Source organism: Pholis gunnellus (genome assembly GCF_910591455.1).
Source record: "Pholis gunnellus genome assembly, chromosome: 18".
NCBI classification, from domain to species: domain Eukaryota; kingdom Metazoa; phylum Chordata; class Actinopteri; order Perciformes; family Pholidae; genus Pholis; species Pholis gunnellus.
Window position 1 is genome coordinate 20027018 of NC_136545.1, and position 27467 is coordinate 20054484.

Sequence of the window (27467 nt, forward strand, 5' to 3'; positions counted from 1 at the left end):
CTCTGTGACGATGTGATCGCGTTCGCCAAGTTACGAACATGTTTGAGACTTCTTCACTACGGCGAGTGGAATCCTTTCACTGCACACAGACTTCAGCACCGGACAGCGCTCATTCAGCAACAATCAATAACAACACAATGCATCCAAAAAGGGGACGACGTGCTTCCTACGCGCTCTCTCCTCTTTGATCCAACGCTCCGTCGCTCACATCATGTGTGGCGTGGCTCCGTTCCTGTTGTCCCCTGAACGCTGCGTACGGTTAACGACCTGGACCGCGTGTTATCGGAGTTTATTGGAGAGCTCGGCTGTGAGCTGGTCTGCTGACATCAGACAGACGGCGACGCCTAATCTGTTGGCTCCAGATTTATTCTGTGGTCCCCGGAAATACGACGCACATCGACACAGACTCACAGCAGCGCGCTCTCATCTCCGTCCTTGATGAAGGAGGTTATTTTAATGTCAAACAAATCTCCTTTTGATATAATTGAAGGCCTTGGATGCACCTCCACCTTTACGACCGTCCCGGAGTTTATGGAAGCACACAACACACAGACGTGTGAAGCCATTAGCCCTGCAGCTGCTCGTGTAACATCCTTATTGGTCCCAGTGGAAACAGTGGTTAAGGCCACTCCAACTCAATTATTGCATCTTAGCCAGTGTCCCAGTGAAACAATGATAAATATTCATGCAGATTAACCAGAGAACAGTTGGTGTGTGTGTGTGTGTGTGTGTGTGTGTGTGTGTGTGTGTGTGTGTGTGTGTGTGTGTGTGTGTGTGTGTGTGTGTGTGTGTGTGTGTGAGTGAATAGGAGCGGTGGCATTAATGCCCAGTGGTTGAAATGAACTACATGTACTTAAGGACAGTTTTTAGATGGTTGTACTTTACTTGAGTTACTTAATGCTTCCAACATTGTATTATTATTGTTATCTGACAGATACAGCTACTCTGTGTCCAATATTTCACACACAAACCAAAGATTATAGAAAAATAATCCAAATTGAATCCCCAGAAATGAGTTTCTTCTTCTCCTCTTCCATTAATCGTCTCTCGACCCCTCAGATTCATGGTGACCCTTTGGAGGAGCCCGACCCCTATGTTGGGAACCACTGATATATAAAGTGGTTAAAGTATCTACAACAGTAACCTGCTGCTCTGACACTGATGCTTCAGTATGAACTAATAATGTCACATAGAAACACATTTTACTACAGAATGAGTACTTTTGATACTTTAGGTACATTAAGTAATATACACGTGTATGTGGACGTGTGGAGTAAGTTACCACCACGTCTTTAACACCCACACTTCACTTTTAGTGTCTTTGTTCTTCCACATATTGACTCCGTTTCACAGGTTCAAATGAGTTATTTTAACCACAAAGGCCTCGGCGGCTGTTTGTTTCTTATTTGTGTCGGATTATCTGTTTCCAGTTTGCTTGCTCAGCGACATTACTTCTCCGCCGCGGTGCTTTACAAGCCGACTAGTCTATTAGAAGAACCCGTTTGAATCACGTCGCCCTGCGAGATGAGAGAGGGGCAGTTAATTCCCAGACTGTGAGTAAGTGCACGCTGCCCGCAGAGGTCCGCTGGTTTAAATTCACAGGGTTTTGATCATACTTCACCCCGTTAATAAGGTGCATTCAATCCTACAAAGACGGCGTCCTCGCAGTACGGATTGCCGTTTTTTAATGACTCCCTCAGACCCTCTCGGGCTCCTAAATAATGATCTCACTCGCTGAGGTTTACGGTGCACAGCTCACAACTCACACAGCGTGTCGCTACATCACCTGCTGGGGGATAAGTGAGGTATTGACTCGGCAAAATGAACCCTCTTTGTTCCTCAGCGATGGCCAGGTGATATCAGCGCCACTTCGTCCTTGTTGAAGCTAGTGGAGGACAACTAGTCAGAGGACTGCACCGACAAACTGCAGATCTTAAAGGACAAAGCTGAGTTTTGTAGTTTTGGAATCATTTCTGTTGGCTGTGATAACTTCGTACTCAACAAGAATGCACGTTTAGCCCTAATATACCTCTGCATGTATACAGCTTGTAGTTGGTTGAATTTTGAGATCTTGAGATCACACGAGAATCCATCTTTTCAGGCTTTAAGTGATGCGTTTGTGTCTGGACCAATCAGAGTCCTGTGAGGAGCTACTGGCCAAATAGGGGCGTGGCTTAGGTGTGTGTGACACGACGTTTGTTCTGAACAACAACGAAGAGGTTAGCGAAGATGCTGCAATAGCATCAGTTATATCCGAGAGACAACCTCTGGTTAGGTCCATTTAGAGTCAAACAGACCATAAAGCAGGGGACGCTTTAGGGGCGGGGCTACACGGTGATTGACAGGTCTCTACCAGAGACGTATACGGCGTCTCTACGTCACTCCTCCTCAGTCCAGATATGGTCACTTCCTGTTCACTGGTTGCAAAAAGCCAAGATGGCGACGGACAAAATGCAGAACTCGAGGCTTCACAACATCAGTTCACAAATCAACGGGGGACGTCACGATGTCTCCATGTTTTCTTGATGGAAAAGATGTTTTTGCTCTTCTCCCGACTGGCTTCAGTCAGAGTTTGATTGACAGATGATTCATCCAATCACCTTCCCAGTTTCCAAGGACGGTTTCTCAGATGGTTCTGTGTAACAAACCATCTGGTGCAGGTCAGGTTAATTAGAATGTGCCAGAGGCCGCCATATTTAGGCTTTTACAGCCAAATATCTTCTCCGGGGGGGGCATTGCCCCGGACCGGCCTCGCTGGCTGAATACTCCATATCCTCGTGGAAAGCCCTGGTGGTTAGCTGGTGTGATGGACTCCTTGGCTTTGGAAGTAACGCGAGGTCACTACTGCAGGATAGTTATGTAGAGAACTTCAGGGTTTTGGGAAATGCTAAATAAAAGTCAGCGCTCTACCAAACTCTTCTTAGACATCTCTCTGACTACAGCTCCATGTTTATTGCTTCAACATGTGGCCCACAACAACCATCCCCCTGCTTTATGGTCTGTTTGACTCTAAATGGACCATCATTTACTAAATGAACATCATGCTGTATTGAAGAAGACTTGAAACTAGAGATTGAGACCATAAACTCATGTTTACAATGTTTACTGAGGGAATAAATCAAGAGAGAAGTAGAGTCATTTTCTCATAGACTTCTATACAACCAGAGGAGTCGCCCCCTGGTGGACACTAGAGAGAATGTTACTGAACGTATACAGCGTAGCAGAGGGGGGCGGGGCTTAGCGAACGGTCGGTCAACTTGGTGATGTCGATCTTACAACTGACGGCAAAGCCACAAAACTACACGTAAGACCCAAGCTCTAACAAACCGTAATGATCCTTTAATCACAACACTGAACTACTATTTGATTTTCCAACGTGCTCCTCCCTCGGACCAGAGGTATAGACCTGTATTACGCTCCGGGTACGGCCTCCTGCCAGGTGTGTCCTCTTTCCTCTCAGCCTCCTCCATCTCTAACAAATCAACTCAAGGCCTCGTCTCCCTCCTCCACCTCCTCTACACGGGGTTAGATCTGTTCAGTCGCAGGCAACGCCGGTGAGAAAATAAGGTTCAGTCCACTTTGTGTCCGGATGAAATGCGAGTGAAGGTGTGTTTTGAGGCAGATTGTCTGATTTGCAAAGACATCAATCTCTATCATGTCTGGTTTAAGTGATCCTCTCTAACTCGTACTCACCCTCTCTCTCTCTCTTGCTCTCTTTCTCTTTCTCTCTCTCTCCTCTCTCTCTCTTTCTCTCGCCACTTGTGTTGCCATCTGTTCTCGATTAATGTGAGTTACGAGCAGTAATTGAAGCATCTGTTCATCCGGTGTGCATCCTTTGCTCTGACACTCACAACATACAACGCCTCTCTCTCTCTCTTTCTCTCTACAACTGTCAGTCTCTCCTTCATTTTGTGTGCCATCATGTTTCTCTCATAAAAACACTCCTTTAACTGCCCCGACGTTTTGATCCAGACTGAAATATCTCAACAACTATGGGATGGATCGTAAGGACATTTTGTACGCACATTCGTGTTACCCAGAGGATGAACCCGTCCGATTTTGGTGATCCTGTGACTTTTCTTTTAGGCGCATCCATGAGGTGGATATTTGTGGATTTGAGTGAACTTTTTCACCAATTATTTTCATTTTAATAGAGTTCATATCCCCGTCAGGAGGAATTGCAGTGACATAGAGTTGCTGCAGGGTTGATGCATTTTTGAAGGCCAGCCAGGAAATCAGCATCGCTCTAGTTCCCTCCACAAAAAAGCCAAAAAGATTCTTCCATTGGATTTTGGATTATTGCAGAAAATAAGATAATCTTTACAAATGAAATCCACTTTTAAATAAAAAGCTACGTGAGGCTCTAAAGCAGGGGTGTCAAACATACGGCCCGCGGGCCGGATCCGGCCCGCCACGTCATTTTATGTGGCCCGCGAATCTACCAGCCAAAAAAAAAAAAATGGAAATCGCGCACGGCGGAGCTCCTCCCCGATCCGCGCGCACACACCTCCACCAGCGTATGTGGCAGCAGCAGCCCCCCCCGCGCCCGCCGACGACGAAGGAGCAGCAGCACCCCCCCCCCCCCCCCCCGCCGACAACCGGCCCTTTGGGGGCAACCATGATGCCGATGCGGCCCCAGAGCAACAATGAGTTTGACACCCCTGCTCTAAAGGAACTACACCTCAGTCACATGAGCACGAGTAAACACAACGAGGCCGTAGAGGCGTTTAGTCAACGTTTTTAAAACACTTCACAGCTTACTGATGAATTTCATGTTATAGAACAAAATGTTAAAATGAGACATTATTTCAGGCATCGAACCAAAAACACATTCAAGACCCCCATCGACTTTGAGACTAAAGAACAGGAAGTCGACTCTTTTCTGGGTTTTAGTACTTTGAGCAATCTAAAACGCTTTTATTTAACATAAGCTGGTGAAATAGCATCGACATACCAGTTGCCAAAGTGGAAAACACCTAAGAATCTGCATTTGACACTAAAACCCACCGGTGTGTCAGTGAACAAGAGCGGTTTACCATCAGCCACTCTATCATCTCAGCGTCTCTTTCTTCAGATGCTCAACGTTTCACTGTGTCCACTGTGTCCTGTCTGCTGGTTGGTCCTGAGCAGGTCGTGATGTCCTGTTTTAATTCAAAATGTAACAGTCTTAAAGCGCAAAACAACGTTTTTGGTCCAGCATATGACGCTCTTATCGAGCCCTATTCTGTGCCTTATTTACCTTTCAGTAAATGAAGCTAATGAATAACAATGGAGGACGACACCAGCATTCTGGGTTCTACAACGTCGACGGCACAATTCACCAACCGGCATGAGGCTTCTCTGCCAGCTTTGTAAATCTGAGGAATCACCTGCCAGCTCTCACTCATGGAGCAGCACCAGCTGTGCTACCCTGTACGACTGCCTTTGAAGATAATGAGATTTATATGCGAGGATGTGCCGCCCGTGGGCATCGTTCTGGGATTTTTTTCAGGATAAACCGGCGCATCACAAAATATAGACTATGTGCTGAAGGTTAAGACGAACACCGACTCCGGCTCAGTGCATCACAACATGTGACCAACAAGCAGAACATCGGTCTGTTTGTGGAGCAGCCGTCAGGTAACGGTAGTGATGTCATACGTTAGTGATGTCATATGTTAGTGATGTCATACGGTAGTCATACGTTAGTGATGTCATACGGTAGTGATGTCATACGGTAGTCATACGTTAGTGATGTCATACGTTAGTGATGTCATACGGTAGTCATACGTTAGTGATGTCATACGTTAGTGATGTCATACGGTAGTCATACGTTAGTGATGTCATACGTTAGTGATGTCATACGGTAGTCATACGTTAGTGATGTCATACGGTAGTGATGTCATACGGTAGTCATACGTTAGTGATGTCATACGGTAGTGATGTCATACGGTAGTCATACGTTAGTGATGTCATACGGTAGTGATGTCATACGGTAGTGATGTCATACGGTAGTGATGTCATACGGTAGTGATGTCATACGGTAGTGATGTCACACGGAGTCTGATCACAAGAACAAGATCACCAATGAAAGATCATCACTGAGAGTTGTTTAGCTGAGAATGTATTTTAATATTTTGGGGACTTTTTGTAACGCTGCTTATTATTAAGAAAGAATAATAAAGAAATGTGGATTATTTTCTAAATTACATTTTTTTTGTTTCACAAAATAATCAAAAAGAACCGATAAGGAACCGAACCGATAAGCAAAATCTATAAGAGCACGAGTATCGATCGAATCCTAACGATACTCGTCTCTAACGGTCTGACAGATGAACGATGGGGAGCTGCAGGTTCTCTCACCCACGTTGTCATTTAATACATTGTTCTTATGAAAACATTGATTAAAGTCAAATCTTAATGTAGTTTTCTCAGCCCCAGGAGCTCCCAGGGTGCTCATACTGTATATGAACACAGAGAGTCAATAAATACACACTCGTTTAAGTAGCGCTCACACAGCCAGCGTTGGTCCCGTCCTCTGTTATCGATCGCGTCACGGTAACTGACGTGGACCCGTCAGCTGAGGGTGAAGAGTCGGTCTGAGTGCTCGATGGGGAATCAGTGTTGAAATATCTGCAAACCAGACGAGCCGGTTTGTGAAGAGACTCTATAATCTGACAAGAGTTTTCCTGAGACGCTGAGAGACAGACGGGGCGAAAATAAATAAATAAAACGAGACAGAAAGTGTGTGTGTGTGTGTGTGTGTGAGACTGTCTGGACTGTACACCCCCTGTATGTGCTGAGCAGGCAGCGTAGCCAGACTGAGCTAATAGGCAGGATGTGTGTGAGCAGGAGGCTGCAGGTTTCCTGCTGTCACTTTCTGTCACACACACACACACACACACACACACACACACACACACACACACACAGTCTTACCTATTGTGTTGCACATTCACTCAAACACACTCATGCAGAGATAATATCCATCTTGCTATGATTATGACTTCTTCCTCCTCTGCTATAATCACCCTCATCTCACTGAAATGATCCTCCCCAAATCAAAAGTAGTCAAGAATAGAACACGGATGCCTAAAAGGGAAACGCTGCATCCTCCGTACGGCGGCCAAAACCAGTGTGAAGGCGACAGATTTATCGGGCATTGCTAAGTAGAGGTAAGGCAGACAGGCGGGGCGTCCATATGTCAGCCCAGCTAACTCATCCCGGTCCAGCCTGGTGGAGGGTCAGAGGGCAGGCTGCTGTCTCTCTCTCCTCAGCGGGGGACACTTGGCATCAGTTAAAGAGCTGAAACAGAAGCCTGTGTTGCTGCTTCTTATTGTCAAACACAAGGTAACGTGTCTGCTTTTAAAGGGGAACTCAACCGGTCTTACACGTCGCAAGTTTAACACATTTCTCACGACCAACTCGTCAAATAGCGACGCTCTGTTTACTCCTCCATGGTCCGTTTTTGACATTGGCCCACATTAAGCATCCCCTGCTTTATGGTCTGTTTGACTCTAAATGGACCATCATCTACTAAATGAACATCATGCTGTACTGAAGAAGACTTGAAACTAGAGATTGAGACCATAAACTCATGTTTACAATGTTTACTGAGGTAATAAATCAAGAGAGAAGTAGAGTCATTTTCTCATAGACTTCTATACAACCAGAGGAGTCGCCAACCAATCGTTTCGTAACGTTAATTACGTGTCATTGTGCACTTCTGCATAATGACACGTGAGCATGAAACGTATTCATGAGATGCATTTTGGTTCAGAGTTGTGGGTCTGTTGTCTGTGGTTGTTCAGGTGTTTCAGCTCATATAACCTCTTAAAACGCAGATGTGTCTGCCCAACTTTGAAGAAGTTATAGTCGTCTGTGTGATCCAACTTTTGACTTGTATTTATAGCCAATAAAAGCTCCAGCAATTAAGGAGACTAAACTGCAAATGGAACAAACATAAGGTCAATAATTGAAAATGATGACAGCGTTTTAAGGGAGACGACCTCGGCTGTAATTACCGACCATTTATCCCACTTTGTGTTATTAATCAACGCTGAAATGACACCGTGTCCCGTTCACGTCCAACAAAGGCCTCACGCATTAGATTAGTCGTGACCCATCGGCTCCATTCGTTTCAATGAAGCTGTCTGAGGAAGAGGAGGAGGACAAAGACGGCGCGAGTGCTGGAAAGTGGCAGCCGGGACAGGAGCTGCCATGTAATCTAATTCCTCCCCTCTTTGTCTTCATTCATTCGGCGTCATGACAGATTATGTTTAAATGGGAGTCGAGAGGGCAGGATGATGAATGGGGGAGGAGAGAGAGAGAGAGAGAGAGAGAGAGAGAGAGAGAGAGAGAGAGAGAGAGAGAGAGAGAGAGAGAGAGAGAATTAAGTTACAGTCTGGTCGGCAGTGAGAGAAGAAGAGTGTTTGTGTGTCTTCATGAATTTCGTGTCATGATTCATCGTCTGTAATGTTGCTGTGAAATGCACGAGGGCTCCTAATGAAGTGTGTGTGTAGAGTGTGTGTGTGTAGAGTGTGTGTGTGTAGAGTGTGTGTGTGTAGACTGTGTGTGTGTGTAGACTGTGTGTGTGTGTAGACTGTGTGTGTGTGTAGACTGTGTGTGTGTGTAGACTGTGTGTGTGTGTAGACTGTGTGTGTGTGTGTAGACTGTGTGTGTGTGTAGACTGTGTGTGTGTGTAGACTGTGTGTGTGTGTAGACTGTGTGTGTGTAGACTGTGTGTGTGTGTGTAGACTGTGTGTGTGTGTAGACTGTGTGTGTGTGTAGACTGTGTGTGTGTGTAGACTGTGTGTGTGTGTGCTGTATCGTTGCTCTGCAGGTTGGACTCAAACGGCTTTCTTCATTATTTCACTGAGTCACTAAACCATCCGACCTGAGATCTACTCATTACTCTGAGGTTCTTGAGCATCAGTGGAACTTAAAGTCTCAGTGGAACAGAACTCAGATTGTCTTTGTGAACGTTATCCAGTGAAACAGTTACAAGAGGGATTTAAATCAAATCTCTTGCATTTGATTGGACCGCTAGAAAGTGGGCGGGATCACAGAGGACTGTGGTTCCACACACACACCTCCCATACGTTGCAGATTGATTTAAATGAATCGGTACTAGCTTACATAAGCACACGTCATATTTCATTTCATAGAATGAAAACATTTGGTTTTGATTTAAAAATATAAAAAAAATAGCTTTTATGTTGCTCACTAAAATAACATACTTTAAGTTTTCTATTTATACACTTAATATCAGAGGTCAATATTGTACTTTTCTTACCTTATTTAACATTTACATTAATTGTATGACACTAGTTACTTTGCAGATTCAGATTAAAGAATATTAATAATAATAGTAATAACTTTGTTGAGCCCCGGGGGAAATTCACAAGCTACACAGCATATAGACGTGTGTACTTTAAGTAGTTTGATGCAAATACTTCTGTAATTCTGTACGTTCTGTATAAATGATGAGTACTTCTTCCACCACTGTATGATGGTCTGTATTTCAGCCTGAAACATCTCAACAACTGTTGATCCCCAGAGGAGGAATCACACGGACTCAAAGCTGAGATGAAACAAACAGCTCTCCGCTAGCATGGCTGAAAAAAAAGCCACAATTACATCGTTTTAGCCAAATACGTCTTGATTCAATATCAAGAAAACAAAAGCCTCACATAACCCCTTCTGTGTGTCTTCTTCCTGCAGGCCTACTTTCGTCAGGGGGTTGCCCTGCAGTACCTGGGTCGTCATGCGGACGCCCTGGCAGCGTTCGCCTCCGGCCTCGCCCAGGACCCCAAGAGCCTCCAGCTGCTGGTCGGCATGGTGGAGGCCGCCATGAAATCGCCCCTCAGAGGTTCATTCTGTCTTACGTTTGTATCTCCTTCGCCATAACTTTATGTTTGAAAGTTTTCAGGAGATGTCGGCGTTTGGGGGAAACTGTCAAGTTTCCACTTTTTCTTTTGTTGTGTTTTTCGGCGGCTCTCCTCTGGGATGAAACAGAAAAACCAACCCTCTGATGATTCAGATCGCTCAAAGAAGTGGATGCACGTTTTGATGTGACAAAGAGCGAGAAGAGAGAGATGTAGAGAATAAATAAAACAAGCGAGTCAGATGAAACAGAGAGAGAGACACTTGTAGGAGTTGAAATTGAAAACCGTGTCGGGCAGATTGGACTCATCAGCGTCCGCTCACATCCACCGCTGCCTGAGTCCAGAGGAGCACCTGTGTTCGCTGGTGAACCTCCTTCTGTATCACGCGGTGGCAGATTCATCCACATGTGAACTCAAGCTGCAGCCAGAGGGGAGAGCGGAGATGCATCCTCCACGAGGCAGCGCTTCACTGGCTTCCCAGTGACAGGATACTGTGTTAGTGCTGTTCTCAGGTCAGCGGGATGAAAATAAGAACAAAAGGGTTTCAAGTCTAGATTTTATTCTAGATTCTTCCCCCAATGTTGGGAAGAGATGTTCCGAGACCATTTCTCATCCTACTGATATCTGAACCTGCAGATTTACAGATCGGAAAGCATTTTATTGGTGTAAAATATTGCCAATTTGCTAAATCTGACGAACGTTACACTTCTTTTTCATCTCTGTGGAGAGTCGCGGATGCAGAGTAACACCTTGTGTTGTTCTTCTTCCTGTGGAGGGTTTTTTTTATGTACATTTGCCACTTTAATCTCAGAGATTATCAAATATATTTTCTGGGATGTTTTCCTCTGGATATCACCCTCCTCCCCCGGCTCTGTGACTTTATTATTTCTTTAGCTAATGCTAGTTGTACACATTACACATTGATCCACTTCTTACATGAAGATGAAGTGAAAAGAAGAACGTCTCTAAGCGTGACATCAGAGAATATCCAGACGGTCACCAAAGTTAATCTATTTCGTTTGAAGTTTAGCGACACATCAAAAGCCGTTACTTTGAGTTTGAAGAGGGCAAAGAGGCAGCGAGTACTAATTTAGTGGAGATATGACTAATCTATTAGTCATATCTATTCTCTGATTAGCTCCACGTCCATATTCAAGACTATAACGAGCTTAAAGTAAAGAGCGGAGGACCGTGACAGGTTTGCTTTGCTACATGTTTGTTAGCGTGAATCTGCTCCTCGCGGAGCTCACGATGAAATATTTACAAGGTGGATTCTTGTGTGTCATTGATCTGTTCTTCCCACAGTTCCCAGTGCACTTCAATGTGCAGCTCTCAGCAGCGTGAGGAGATGAAGGAGGCGTGCATACAATTTAAGAATGGTTTGCAGGCTGGAGTTGGCACAGGATTATGTTTTTACCCTTCAGCTGTATCCAAACGAGAGCACGGCTTCTTGGGAATAGCCGTCTGCTTGGCGAGCTCCAAACGTCTCTGCATGTGGAATTCTGCATCTGCTGGCGCGCTGGAGAGCATATCTAGTTTTAGGATTCACAATATTTCCCTTTGAGGTAGAGCGTGACGGGGCGTGTTGAGCACAAGGCCGTTTGGAGAATGACCAAATGAGCAGCAGCTCTGCTGCAGAAGGTGGAATGAAACCGATCTCTGTTATTATCTGTTGACACGCAGTGAAGGAGTCACAAAATGCAATCGATTGGTTTCGTGTACAGGGAACACACGACATGTCCGTTTATTCGTCACATAGTTTTTAATACTGTTGATGGTTGTGTTGCCTGAACCTAATTGTTGGTGGTTGTGTTGCCTCAACCTAACTGTTGCTGGTTGTGTTGCCTGAACCTAAATGTTGGTGGTTGTGTTGCCTGAACCTAAATGTTGGTGGTTGTGTTGCCTCAACCTAACTGTTGCTGGTTGTGTTGCCTGAACCTAAATGTTGGTGGTTGTGTTGCCTGAACCTAACTGTTGCTGGTTGTGTTGCCTGAACCTAAATGTTGGTGGTTCTGTTGCCTGAACCTAACTGTTGCTGGTTGTGTTGCCTGAACCTAATTGTTGGTGATTCTGTTGCCTGAACCTAAATGTTGCTGGTTGTGTTGCCTGAACCTAATTGTTGGTGATTCTGTTGCCTGAACCTAATTGTTGGTGGTTGTGTTGCCTGAACCTAATTGTTGGTGATTCTGTTGCCTGAACCTAACTGTTGCTGGTTGTGTTGCCTGAACCTAAATGTTGGTGGTTGTGTTGCCTCAACCTAACTGTTGCTGGTTGTGTTGCCTGAACCTAAATGTTGGTGGTTGTGTTGCCTGAACCTAAATGTTGGTGATTCTGTTGCCTGAACCTAAATGTTGCTGGTTGTGTTGCCTGAACCTAATTGTTGGTGATTCTGTTGCCTGAACCTAAATGTTGGTGGTTGTGTTGCCTGAACCTAATTGTTGGTGATTCTGTTGCCTGAACCTAAATGTTGGTGGTTGTGTTGCCTGAACCTAATTGTTGGTGATTCTGTTGCCTGAACCTAAATGTTGGTGGTTGTGTTGCCTGAACCTAATTGTTGCTGGTTGTGTTGCCTGAACCTAAATTCATTTTTCAACGCACAAAGAAATCGTGCTGAGCACCACAATAACCCGTACAATCCGTGTCCCTGTACACGAAACCAACAGACTTAATTTGGTGCCTTTTTCTCAAGCTGCCGTGGGACTGAGTCTGATCATCAGCTCTGATATGCAGCGAGTCCCTGAACTCCTGCAGAAGCATCGCTGTGCACATCTGATGCACTGTGGGAGGTTGCTCTGCTGTCCGGGGGCTGCAACCTAAAAAAAAAAACAGCTTCATCTCCCATAAGCTTCAAAGCAAGCGCGCCTCAAAAGCTCAGAAGCCCAGTATCAAGTGTTACCAGGAGTCGTCATGCTTGAGTAAGCAGGAGGAAGAGGCAACATGTCTGGACCACGGAGAGGGCCGCTGTGTGGTGAGCCCAGGAGGGGAGCTGCAGTATTAACAGCGGGGAAGAGGGGCCCCTCCTCTGGCTCCTCTGGCTCCTGTGGGGTCTGCTGATGTCTTTTTTATAGGATGATGTGCTGAAAGTAGAGGCAATCCTTCCAATTCTTACCGGGGGGATGTTTACTAAGCTCTGCCTCAAATTGGCAACATTTTTACATCGCCACCTATTTTTGCAATTTAGCGTCGTATTGCTAAAGACTATACGGAGAACCGCTGCAGTTCATCTCATTTGCATAAAATGCAGATAAATGTGACCTGATGTCGGGATGTTTTGTTGCTGCACAACGTCTGGAAAGCAAAAAGAGAAAGTTTTCTGCTGATGAACGTAGAATATTAGTAGAAAAGAAGAGCTCAAAACTGAAAAGACGTGATTGAAGGTGATTGGTCAAAATGTTTGTGTCTCTTTTGATTAAACAGTGACGTACATTTCATCAGTCAGCAGCGATAAATCAGGTGCAGCAGCTGTTCTACTCTTGCACCTCTGAACAGGAAGTCCTGAACGAGTTTTGCTAAACTACGTTAACTCTAACTCAAGCAGAAAGACGGTGTAACTGTGTAACTGAGCAAATCTGCATTCTGTGGCTTATTAATTTAAACTTTTTGTCTTGAAGAGTAAAATGAGTTATTTCTATCCGTATAACCTGCATCCACAAAACCGTGTTGCAGTCCTTCAGTGAGTGAGACGGACATGATTTGACTGTTAAATGCTCACAGAAGGACGGAAAATCCTCTAAACATCCCCGCAGACTGCTGTAGAGGTGTAACATGTAAAATAAACAGCTGGAACGTCCCAAACACACGACCATCGCTCTCAGTTGAACGGATGTAAAGACCAGACTGGATGGACCCTCAGTGGCTGGAGGTCAGCAGGATGCTCCAGCAGCACAGCAGAGGGCGAGGAGGCAATAAAGGACCGTTTCATTTCACATGAAATCACATGTAACACACATATAATACGGTGTTAATACAGTGCAAAGTATCTGTGCCAGTGTTCTTCTTGTAGATGAGAGTTTTGATTTAAATGAATGCGAATATTTGCAACACAAAAGCTTTCAGCTCTTGTGATCTAAAGTAAATAAGACGAAGGTCGGTAACATGCAGGTGCTTTGTTCAACAATTCAACAACTGTTCAGAGCCCCATGAAGAGGAGCACATGCTGCAGTTATTTCAGTGCAGAGACGGTGGAATCCAGGAGTCACAGCTCTGTTCTGTCTCTGCTCCACTTGGCTGTCGGCCCCTCAGGACCAGCAGCCATTAGCACTAATTCTCCCTCCAATCACCCAGAAATGATTTACTGACGGTGCAACAGCTGCACGCTTTGTCTCCACACCAACAGGTTTAGTTATACTAATAGTGTTTTGGAATTATTAAACGGTTTCCAAAGCATCTACATTAGTTCACGTTAACGATGTTGGATAATAAATTATTTGGATGCATTAGTTCCAGCAGATGAAAGCCATTCTAAGCTGCTTTAGGATCAGTGTTCTGTTGTAAAGGTACTTGGTGTTCAGGTTAAAGGACGACCCACATCACCTCACCGGCGTCTCTGTGCTCCCCACCCCTCACAGACTCCCTTGAGCCGACCTACCAGCAGCTGCAGAGGATGAAGCTGGACAAGAGCCCGTTCGTGGTCGTGTCCGTCATCGGTCAGGAGCTGCTGACCCACGGCTTCCACGGCGCCTCCGTGGTGGTGCTGGAGGCCGGGCTGAAGATCGGCACGTGCTCCCTGAAGCTGCGCGGCTCCGTGTTCTCGGCCCTCAGCTCGGCCTACTGGTCCCTGGGCAACGCGGAGAAGAGCGTGGCCTACATGCAGCAGGACCTGGAGGTGACCAAGACCTTAGGTATGGAAGAGGAGAGGAGGGGACGGCGAGGTGAGGCGCCAGCGGACGGGGCGAGGACAGCGAATGTCACACGCTTCTTTTTTTGTCTCTTTGTCCGCAGGGGACCAGTCGGGGGAATGCCGCGCTCACGGGAACCTCGGCTCCGCCCTCTTCTCCAAAGGCAGCTACAGAGAAGCGCTGGCCAATCACAGGAACCAGCTGGTGCTCGCCATGAAGCTCAAGGACAGGGAGGTACGTCTGAACGCAGAGAGAGCGTGCTCGTGTATATTCATACGCATGGTTGTGTAGGTTTGCAGCCTCGCTTCAAGTGCGGCGTCCTTCACCTGGAGTGATGTCAGAGCGCCGCACTCATCCACAGAATGAAGGAGAACACAGTTACACGTAGAGAAGCTCCCCGAAATGAGTAAAAACACAGAATATCGATAAAGTCCGGAGTTTACGGTTCTGCTATCGGTACTTTAGTTCTGGAGTGAGGTGTGTGTGTGTGTGTGTGTGTGTGTGTGTGTGTTCATCAATAATGTTTGTTGTTGGTTGATCTTCGATATTCTTTGTTTTCTCTGCTCGTTTGTGCACAAATATCTGTGAACGCCGTCGACCAGAACACAACAGATCTAACTGACGAGTTCGATCTTTCTTTCGTGTTTAGATTCAGTTTGATGAACCGAGCGGATCAAATCAAATCGTATCTTTCATACGTGTGCACGGTTTAGTGTCGGGAACTCACGGTTCAGATCATATCGCAGGTTTTTTTGATCGTATTTATTTTGCTTCCAACAGCTGATCATCGATGAGCCGATAAGAATCATTTTCCCCTAAAGTCAGAGATCACGTCAAACATTAACACGGATTATAGATCAACTACTCTCTGTTGCACCACAAGTACAGTATATATATATATATATATATATATAGTTATATATCTATAGTTTTATAGTTATATTGCATTTTTTTAAGGCAGTTTTTCTAGCTTCATACTTGATGAACACAAAGTGATATCAAAGTTGAAGGAAAAAGGAGTCGATATAAACAACAGAGTTCTACTTCTTAGAAAGTTTTACAGAAATAAACTTTCTCTTCATTTTCTCTTTTGTTCTTCCTCAGCTCTCCTCTCACAAGTATAAAGTATAAACTCGATATCTGTGGATCAATATGGTTATAAATATATATAAATATAACACTGACTGCAGCGCTGGGCTGATTATTACTGTTGTGATTCTATATCTTCTAGCTGTTGTTGGAGGTGTTTGTAATGTACATCTTTATTAAAGCTGTGTTGTTAAAGGCTCCACTGGACGTTCACACAGCAGCAGCTCGATATCACACACACACACACACACACACACACACACACACACACACACACACACACACACACACACACACACACACACACACACACACGGACACTTAATAGCATGTGATTGCAGCCTGGATGTGGAGCGGCGGATTGAACAGCTGTCAGTAAGACGAATGAGGCTTTGAGTAAGTTCATTTTAATGGAAGAACACATCGTGTCTGCTCGTGTTCCTGAGCAGCTTCCTGTTCCACAACCTCAGACAGGAGACCTGTGTGTGTGTGTGTGTGTGTGTGTGTGTGTGTCTCTGTTTTCTGACGAGTCGAATGTCAGGTGTGTTTGTTGACGGGCGGATTATCGAGCCCTCTCCTCTTACAGGTGCTCAGCCTGAGGCGACTGCAACACGGCCGTCAAACAGGAATCCATATCTCCCGCTGTGTGTTTCCAGATGGCGTGCTGCCAAACAAAGAGCTGATGGTTAACAAACACACACGTTAAAAACAACACCTTCAGAGTAGAATGGTATTCAGCCCGCTGCGATTGCTTTGTAAAGAAAACACTCGCTTATAAGCAACAATTTTTGGTCATCAATGAATCGTTTGAGAATCTGTTTCTTTACGTTTGGACAAAACAACAACATCTCTGAAGACGTCACCTTGAGCTATTGTATTGATGAAGTTTATGATGTTTAATGTGTGCCAGAGAGGAGTTTCTTCGTCTCTACGGTCGATTCTTAGGCTGGATTCTTTTATGGATTCCAGCCACAGACTATAAGAAGAGGACGTCGTCACCAACACGTCTCTCGTTGGTTTGTGGACGTTTTGAAGCCTCACGTTCAGCGTTTTGGCCGTCGCCATCGAGGTTTGTGTTTTTGCAACCAGTGAACAGGAAGTGACCATATCTGGACTGAGGAGGAGCGACGTAGAGACGCCGTATGCGTCTCTGGTAGAGACCTGTCAATCACTGTGTAGCCCCGCCCCTAAAGCATCCCCTGCTTTATGGTCTGTTTGACTCTAAATGGACCATCATTTACTAAATGAACATCATGCTGTATTGAAGAAGACTTGAAACTAGAGATTGAGACCATAAACTCATGTTTACAATGTTTACTGAGGTAATAAATCAAGAGAGAAGTAGAGTCATTTTCTCATAGACTTCTATACAACCAGAGGAGTCGCCCCCTGGTGGACACTAGAGAGAATGCAGCTTTAACACATGAAGCTTTGACTTCACTTTAAAGAACCGGAGGTTGCCGTCTGGTTGCATCGTGTTTTATTGTGCACGACTTACACTGAGACCGATGTGTTGTTGTTACAGGAAGCTAACATTTAGCTAAAAAAAACCTTCTCACCTCTGTTTGTGCTGACTCAGACTTTCAGACCGACTTGAGTTCATTCACATCTGTGGTTCCTCCGTGACGCAGCAGGAGAACTCATCTCTTCCTTCGGCCCACGCTGAGGGTTAAAAGCTCATATTTTTTGGGCGATTGAGCGTCGCTGTTCTTCTGGAAAGCTCCGGCGTCTCTTCCAGACAGTTTATCGAGCGCAGCAGCATGAAGGAGGATCTTCCTCTGTCTCTGCTCGTCTTCCTCTTTGCTCACCAGGATTTCAGCTTTTCTTCAATGAGATTTCCCTTCAACGTTATATGAAAATATAACGACAGGTTGCATATTATCTTTGATTTTCTTTATGAAAATGACAAGTGTTGTCAGTCTCTCCGTCTTTTCGTATATAAACGCAGACATAAACGTTGTGTAGCGGCTCTCACACACAACATGATTGGATTTCTTTTCGTGGTGTTTTTCTCCTTCGGGGGAAACATTTTGTGTCCTTGAGGGAAATCAAACACTTGTCTGGCCGGTTGACTGTACACACACACAGAGGCCTCCTCGTCATTTATTAAATCTCCCTCTTCCCGCCTCGGAGAGATGTGTCAACTGGATTTTATGTGTTTACGCTCATCGCTTTGCTGGGAATTGGGATTTCGGCCGGTGTGTGTGTGCTGTCGCCTTTTCACGAACACGAGAGCAGCAGAGAGAAAAGCAGTTTGTCCTGATTTTAATTAGCAGGTAAATTCCACTAAAGGTCAGTTTGGCTGTTTTCACTTTTTAGCATTCAGTCAGGCTCCGATTATAAAGGGATTTATTAAAAATCATTTCAACTGAAGCATCAGTTTTTCACATAGTAGAGTATGTTTATGTCAGAATTTCTGATTACTTGAGTTTTATGCAGCTTTACACTTTTAATCTACAACATTTATTTACCAGCTTTAATTACTTTACAAATTCTGATTTTGTATTAAAAAGCATGTGATAGGAGTCGGTAAACTGAAATGAACTTAGACATAACGAGGCTACAACCCTTCAATTCTGCAGAGTGAAGCCAAAGCTTCATGTGTTAAAGCTGCATTCTCTCTAGTGTCCACCAGGGGGCGACTCCTCTGGTCCTATAGAAGTCTATGAGAAAATGACTCTACTTCTCTCTTGATTTATTACCTCAGTAAACATTGTAAACATGAGTTTATGGTCTCAATCTCTAGTTTCAAGTCTTCTTCAATACAGCATGATGTTCATTTAGTAAATGATGGTCCATTTAGAGTCACACAGACCATAAAGCAGGGGATGCTTTAGGGGCGGGGCTATACGGTGATTGACAGGTCTCTACCAGAGACGTGTACGGCATCTCTACGTCGCTCCTCCTCAGTCCAGATGTGGTCACTTCCTGTTCACTGGCTGCAAAAAATCAAGATGGCGACGGCCAATCAGCAGACACGTTTTATTTGTTCCATGAAATACAGATATGATGTTTGTCGATTTTTAAAAGATTTTGCGTCACCAATGTCACCAATGCCAGCTAGCGAGCTAGCTAGCTAGCTTAGCTATGTTATCTCACCTGAAGTGTCTTTTTATTAAAAGTAAGATAATGCAACGCTGAAGATTAGACCAGTGGAATAAATGTTTGAGGTCAAATTATCCAATATTTCACAAAAACGTTTTTTTGAGCGGGTCCTCGTTTTGTTTGTCTTATTAAAAATGTGATTTTGTGCATTTTGTAAAGAATTTAAATAAAATAAATGACTGAATTAAGCGCTGGACACGTGGAAACAAAGGGTTAAAATAGTTGAGTGGAAATATTTTTGTTTGTTTTCCTTCTATAAAAGTAATATAATCTACTTCAACGTATATGAATCCATATTCGTACCTTTATTTATTCTTGTGATTCTCATGTTTCCTCGACGAACACTCGTCTGAATCAGAGGAAGATGGTTTGGGGTGTAAATGAACATGCTAATAACGCTTCTCTTCAATAATTCATAGCTTCCTCTCGCTCTCGTTCTTCAAACCTGCAAACATTTCATTATCGTGTCTCTGACTCCGAAAGGTCAAAGTCACGCTGTCGTTTCTTTAACGTGAGAGACTGAAGCTGCTTTTCAGAGCAGCTTTAACTTCATTAGTGTCACAGTGATGACATCACGGAGTCTGTCAGATCATCAGAGATCATTTCCTGTTTCCAATCTGATACTCATGAAGACTTTACCTGTGGTGAAAGTAACTAAGTACATCTACTCAAATACTTACTTTAGTACAATTTAGACATACTTGTACTTGAGTATTTCCATTTGATGCTAAAATATACATCTCTACTTCTACTATATTCTACTTATTACTCCACATTTATACAACACTTATTGTTACTTTTTATATGAAAAACAGATGATATAATACAGACTGTCCTCTCGGTCAGAGAGACATTAAACGATTCATTTATAAAAGACATTCTATAGATCCTCCACCTAAATATCTGTTCATTCAGTTGGAAACGTCTGCTGTTTAAACTGAGACGTAGACGGCAGACTGACGGTGTTCGGATGACGTTTATTATCATCATCCTGCAGCAGAAACTCTGTTTTTGCATATAATTAATGTGAACATTCTCTCTTTATTCCTTTGCCAGTGAATACCCCCACACCAGAGCTGCCCGAGGGACTATTTATATTAATATTTGTCTAATTATGTGGCATAAAATATAGAAAACCGTCTATGTTAGATAAATATCTGCCTCAAACCGTTAGATTTAATTGTATTTCATTTTAAATATAGTAGAATATTACCGGTTGGAGTTAATTGAAAAACCGTCAGTACTTTAACAGAGTGTATCGTCAGGATAATGATTCTATGTGTTTAATAGCAATGCAAAGTGTAGGAACGTGTTGCCCACTTAAAGGCACCGTGATGAATGGGACCGCTGTCGATACAGACGGCGGCGCTCTCGTCTTCATTTGCTTTGCTTCGTTTGAAACAGACGTCCTCAGACCTGACAAACGTTTCCCATGAACTCCTCTGATCAATACAGTAACCTTAAGATTAGTGAGCGGACGAGGAGGCAGCTTTCAGACGACTGGAGGAGGAACGCACTCCTCTAATCAGAGAAACAGACGAGGGCGTGTGTGTGTGTGTGTGTGTGTGTGTGTGTGTGTGTGTGTGTGTGTGTGTGTGTGTGTGTGTGTGTGTGTGTGTGTGTGTGTGTGTGTGTGTGTGTGTGTGTGTGTGTGAGACAGTTCATGGCCTTGTTTTTACTGAGACGACAGCAGCGTGATCCTCAGCTGAAACACTCATCATGATCTGCGCGGCATCATTATGCCTGAAGACGTCTCTGTAATTAGCAGGAGGAGGAATCATCAGCGTTCTTAAAGAACCGCAGGAACATGAGAACGGAGGAATGGGATGTAAGAGATCAGCCTTCACTCCAATAACGCTTCCATCTGGGATAAGATTCAGATGCTTTACTTCAGTAAGAGTACTAATACCACGCTGTAGAAGTACTCCACTGCAAGTAAAAGTCCTGCATTCAAAACCTGAAGGAGAAGTATTTCTTTAGCATCAGTAAAATGTTTCACTATTATATCTGTTTCTGCTGCGTTACTGTGTGTGTTGCATGTTAACTCCTCTATATCCTGTTTAGTTTAATCTACATCAATGCATCAGATTCTATAAGATCATCATGTGTTTGCAGCGTCTCTAACAAGAACAAACAAAGAAACTTTTTACTTTTGTTTGTTTTATTTTTGTCACTTTCATTGTGTTTTGATGCTCGTATCTTTATACTTTTATTTAAAGTTATTGTGAGGAACCCTGCAGCAGCAAACATGAGGTTTTCTAAAGGGAGTCTGTGCTCAGGAACACTACCACTGTCGTCCACAGGGGGCGCCAACATCAACGCAACATGAAAGTTCCTCGTAGTAGCTTTAAATACAGTTTAGAGTATTTCTACACTGTGATATTAATACTTTTGCTTCAGTAAAAGATCTGAGTACTTCTTCTACCGTGTTGTGCAGGCAGCGTGTGACAAACTTAAAACAACATTATGAATTATTTGGTGTTCAAACCCTGAAATCAAAGCTCCTTGTGTGTGTGTTTGTGTGTGTTCTTGGTTGTTGTTTACTGGATTCTAACTACTGTGTGTTTGTGTGATTTCAGGCGGCGTCCGGCGCTCTCAGCAGTCTGGGCCACGTGTACACGGCCATCGGCGACTACCCCAACGCGCTGGCCAGCCATAAACAGTGTGTGCTGCTGGCGCGACAGACCCAGTGCCGGCTCTCCGAGGCCCGCCAGCTGGGCAACATGGGCGCCGTGTACACAGCGCTGGGCGACTTCACCAACGCCGTTCAGAGCCACGAGCAGCACTTGGACATCGCCAAGGTACAAAGCTGCATCTTTACATGTGAAAGGGTTCCGGTGGGGAGCAGGAACTCTCTGTGTCTACTGAGTTATTCTGTTTTCAGATTGTTCCCACAAAGCAAGAGATTTTATTCACTCAGTGAGATAAAAAACAAACAGTGAATGTGTCTACGAACAAGCCTCCTGATCGCTCTTCTTCCTCTGAGCCGCAGACGTCCGTTAAACATCAGTGAGCCTCATATCTTTGTTTAACTGTGAGAAAGAAAAATGCATTTATTTTTTCTTTGGATATGTTTAAAATAACACATTCATCGAACAAAGTTTTGATTCGTCAGACGTGAATCTCTTTAAAATGGCTGGTTTTCCCTTTTTTAAGCTAAAATGAGGTGAAAACTGCAGAAAAGATGATTCTCGTGATTGTTTGAAAATGTTTTGGAAACATGAGAATGTGGATTCATTCACCGCTGAAAATAGTCCCCAAAAAAGAGTTCATGTATGCACCTTTATGCATCGGATCATTTGAATAAAAATGATTCTTCACATTAAAATAACGTTTGGAGGTTTAACAGCTGAGACATTATGACTGACAAGCTACAAACTGAAATCCCCGTTAATTCAGATTCAAATATTCAATCTTTGATTCTTTGATTCTTTGATTCTTGTGAAGAGAAAGAATCCGCACATTCAGAGGGAAGATGCTGCTCCACAAACTAGAAGCTAAAAATGGAAATCACATGTTCTCATTGAACATAAAGCCGTCGGCGGCTTCCAGTAATGTAATGTGGAGATTATTATGGAGAGAAGCGTGATTTGTAGTTGAAGACTGTGATGAACAGGAACAGGAGGGCAGCAGTTAGGTTTGTTTTAACTATCCGTCATTCTCTGAACGCAGCCTTTATAACAAAGCACATCATGTGTGTGTGTGTGTGTGTGTGTGTGTGTGTGTGTGTGTGTGTGTGTGTGTGTGTGTGTGTGTGTGTGTTCAGGCTGCAAGAAGTTACACAAACAAATAATCTGAGCACATTTCACTTTTTATGTGACTTTTTTATTTTATTTATTTTTTTGGACGAAGCGCGAAATCTCAAAGCGAGCCAGCAGCCGCAGCCAGCATCACGACTCTCTCTCTGCTCTAACGTACTAATCCTCCATCTGTCCGCGCTTACATCGCACCAGAATAAAGTCACATCTTCGGAACACTGAGAGTCTATGAAGTCGTTTCTGTTGTGACAGTTCAGCTGGAAATGTTGCAGCTTGTAACATGAAAGGTTCCTTTCTTCCTGTTGGAGATGTGAGGCTCCGTGTCCGTCTCTCCGCTGGAAATCTGTTTCTTATCTGGAGTTCTACAGAGGACAGATGTAGTTTTGTAAAACTTCAATAACAAGCTGCATTTCTTCATAACGTCTGTTTTTAATGTCCTGAAGCCGGTGACAATGGTTTCATTAAGTCTTTTCAAAGTCCTTGCCTTTTTTTTTTTTTTAAGGAAGAGCATTATTAATAATCTGATCTTTTGATAACAGCGGACTAAACAGCCCTCGTGGGGATTTCTCATGATTTCTTTGTTTTTTTGTTGTAGTCTTTGGAGAACCGGCGTGAGGAGGCGCGTGCGTACAGCAACCTGGGCAGCGCCTTCCACTCTCAGCGCGACTTCGACAAGGCCATCTCGTACCACACGCGGGTGCTGGAGCTGGCTCAGGAGCTGGCCGACCGGGCCATCGAGATGAGGGCGTACGCCGGTCTGGGACACGCCGCCCGCTGCATGCAGGTCGGTATATAAACACACGCTCAGATTAATTAAGCGAGTCTCTTGTTATTTCTTTGTAAACATTCGCGGTGACCCCCTGACCCCCCTCAGGACCTGGAGAGAGCTCGTCTGCACCACCAGCACCAGCTGGAAATCGCTCAGGAGCTGCAGGACCGAGCGGCTCAGGGACGAGCGTCGTCCAACCTCGGTGAGTTCATCCAACCGCACGTGGAAGTCACGAAAAAACACGTGTTCGGTATTTACTTTTCTTTATCTCTGTGTGTGTTTGATGGTTTGAATTAAGAGTAAATGAGACGCTTTAGCTAAGTAATGAACGGCAGGTGTTTTCCAAGGACCTCCTCATGAAAAGTCAAACAGACCATAAAGCAGGGGATGCTTTAGGGGCGGGGCTACACGGTGATTGACAGGTCTCTACCAGAGACGTATACGCCGTCTCTACGTCACTCCTCCTCAGTCCAGATATGGTCACTTCCTGTTCACCGGTTGCATAAACGGAAAGCTGACTTTCAATCAGTGCTTCACATCAGAGTTTCTATTGGCTCAAAGCTCACGTGGGCGGGACTAATGGACACAATATGCTTGTTTTATTGTTTTTAATGGTCTCCATCTGTAGATATTCACTTTTTAATGAAACAGCAATGATATAATTTAAAGCTAATAACTCTGTGGACCTCCTGACGGAGAGTCACGGAACCCACTATGAGAAGCACTGATGTTCAGGACGTTTTGATCTCAGGTTCCCCTTGAAGCCTCTTTATGTGTCTTTGAGCTTTGAGCTGCTGTTGTATCTTTAAGAAGGAGAAAACTAATAATGATGAAGAGGAGGAGGAGGAGGAGGCGTCTCGTTAATCAGGCTGCACCCTTGAGGAAGCGTAGATGATACAATACTGGAGGAGGATGGAAGATTTCTGCTTCTGTGTGGAAAAAAAGAACAAGGTTGCATCGCTCAATAAAAGAAGAGAAGAAGAAGAATAGGGTCTTTAAATGACTGGTTCATATTCAGTTCAATACAGGATGTGAGCCGACAGCGCGCTGCGTTGTTTGAACAGCACAACAACACAGTCGCTGCAGTGAGCTCAGCTGTACCTGTTTATCAGAGATGATGGTCTGTTCTCCTGAAGAGGAAGGAAGTCCTCAAAACCAACAGACTGAGGACGACAGCAGCGTGTTTATGTCCTTTACATGTCCTCACTTAGATCTCACAGAACGTCCTCTGACCAACATTCACTTGAATCGGAGTCTGTTAATAATTACAGTTTAGTTTTATTTCCCTGGTTTCAAAGGTGGAACAATTTAAAAAGTTAAAAATCCTGCATTTAAAATGTACAAAAGTATTTGCATCCAAATATACTTAAAGAACCAAAAGTAAAAGTATTCATGATGCAGAATAATATATCGTATATCTTTAATATCTTATAATTATTGATTGAATCCCTTTCATGTTGCAGCTGGTTAAGAGCTACACTCTGAACCTTAAAGTGTGATTGTTGTGCTGCTTCCTTCATTCAGCAGATTTGCAGCAAACGGCGTCACAACTGATCGACGAGTCGATGAGAAGCTCATCATGAGAAGCTCATGGACTCCATCATCAGGGATTATGATATACTGCTGAGATGATGTGATGTCATGATGAATAATTCATGCCATGTTGTCCCTGCTGGTTGTCCTTCATGTACAGACTGGTATGATTGTTATTAAACGTAAAGTTAACTAAAACTAAAGACAGGAAACTAAACAACGTTGTTTGTTAGAAACTCTAATGTTTCTTCCCTTTATTCTCAGAGCTCGTTGTGTCCTTCAGAGAACAATCTGCCCTTTAAACTTTCATTGTTTTCTGAGGGAATTTCATTTTTCCTAAAAGTGGATGATGTGATTTAATTAGAGATAAAAAGAAGTGACAGAAGCAGAAGTCTCATTGTTGGTCTGACGGAGAATCTCCAGACTGAGCTCATCGATCAGCAGCACTCAGAGCTCTACTGAAGTACACGCTGAAGAATGAAGAATACAAAATATAATCATCAATAACCAACAGAATGAAGTACCCAGCAGTACACAACGTATTCTTTAAGGTTCCATCTCTACCAGCTGCAGCATTAAAGTGATGAACACATTAATGAATCAATGATTATAATTCAATGATATATTACATATTATTCTTCATAATGAGTACGTTTGCTTGAGTGCATTTATATATATGTTTTGAATGCAGGACTTTTACGTGTAACAGAGTATTTATACACTGTGGTATTACTACTTTTACTCAGTAAAAGATCTGAATACTTTGCTTTTTAACATGTGATGAGATTACAGCTGAGCAGAGAGACAGTAGACAGTGTTGGAATGTAACTAAGTACTTTTACTCAGGTAAGGTTTTCAGTGCAGGAAGTGAAGTACTTCCATAGTAGTACTGTCACTACTACGTGTACTTCTGCAGCCCCGGCCGTAGACCGTGTGACGGTCCTGATCACATGACCGCAGCATTAGTGCCTCTCTGGCCAATCAACGCTCATGTTTTATTAACGGGGTTCTGGTTTCTGCGGCCACAGTGATATCTGAGAGCCGGAGAACCCGACTCCAGCGCTGAGTGGACGACTCGCCTGTGTGTGTGTGTGTGTCTGTGTGTGTGTGTGTGTGTGTGTGTGTGTGTGTGTGTGTGTGTGTGTGTGTGTGTGTGTGCTGCATCACCGCGTTAACGGGAGCTCTGAACAGTCTCCACCATCAAGGAAACATTTCCTGAGTCTCGTGTTCAGTCTCCTGAAAAGTCCTTTTTGTTTTTTGCCGTCTGTAACGAGCAGAACTCTGACGTTCCTCAGATGTTCCTTTGATGTTCCTCTGACGTTCCTCTGATAGGAGGTCGCTGAAGTCGCTGAAGTCGCTGAAGTCGCTGACTCTTTAGAGACAGACGAGCTGCAGTCGGTGGTTCAGATCAGTGATCATCATTTATGGATGATTCTTTTCTCTCACTGCTGACGTGACAACCCTTCATTCTCCTCTCCTCTTTTGTTTCCTCCTCCCCTCCTCTCTTGTTTCCTCCTCTCTACCTTTTGTTTTCTCCTCCTCTCCTCACTTGTTTCCTCCTCTCTTCCCGTCTCCTCCTCTTCGTTGCCTGGTGTTGTGACGGGACTATTTAAAGCTTCACTCTTCATGAATCCACTTGCAGTCTGACTGAACGCAGTGTTTTTGTTGCTGCATCTTTACCTTAAAGACAAACAGCAGAAACATGAAGGTTTGATGCACGAGGCTCCGGATCTGTTCTCCTCCTGTAATCTCTCGGCCGAACACCCCGTCATCACATGTCACCCGACTTTTACACGCCTCTAATCTTCATCCGTCGGGGGGGAATCCCCCCCGTCCTGCAGGATGTCTGCAGAGAGCGCGCTCCTCTGAGAAGCTCCTGAGTGAGCGGAGTTTAAGAGCAGAGGTGTAACTGTAACCAGATATTCCAGCCAACTCTGCAGGCTTCTGAGTAATCCTCTTAGAGCGAGACCCCGATGAACCAGGTCTCCCTCTCCTTATCGGCTGCCTCCTCCTCCTCCTCTTCCTCACGTTGCCTTGCCTTCCTACATCCCCACACAGCTTACGGGTCTTAAAAACGTTGTATTCTAGTGTCGTTTCATTGCATTTTCCTCTGAACCAACAGTTTATTTGTTGCTATTTGTCTGACTGCAGAAGCGATGTGCATGTGTCTGCACAAAAAGCAGACATCCACGAAGCGTCTCTCACATATAAATGTTTCTATAAAAGCAGAACATTGTGTGAGGATGTGTGCACCTCATGCACTCCTCAAGTCATTCAAGCACAGAAGAACAAACTGAATCAATCATTGTTCTTTTAGGTTGGACGCTTTCACAGTTAATCTAGAATATGCCAATGAAAGATGCAATTATTAATTTTAATTAATTGCTTTTGTGCGACTGGTTTTCTTCTTCTTTTGTTTTTTCCCTGTGTTGCTCTGTATTTACGCTGATTCGTCATTGATTATAATAATAATAACATTCATTTATACAGCGATTACCTTTCTGACGCT

The 27467-nt window shown here is 44.1% G+C and overlaps 1 protein-coding gene across 1 annotated transcript in view; it reads left to right on the forward strand.

Moving 5' to 3' along the window:
• ttc28 (tetratricopeptide repeat domain 28) overlaps positions 1-27467 on the forward strand; it is a 95921-nt gene that overhangs the window by 45300 nt on the left and 23154 nt on the right. The window contains exons 3-8 of the mRNA XM_079179363.1: positions 9703-9850; positions 14435-14707; positions 14808-14938; positions 21478-21699; positions 23252-23440; positions 23531-23627. Coding sequence (XP_079035489.1) covers positions 9703-9850; positions 14435-14707; positions 14808-14938; positions 21478-21699; positions 23252-23440; positions 23531-23627 — 1060 coding nt within the window. The remainder of the gene's footprint in view (positions 1-9702; positions 9851-14434; positions 14708-14807; positions 14939-21477; positions 21700-23251; positions 23441-23530; positions 23628-27467) is intronic.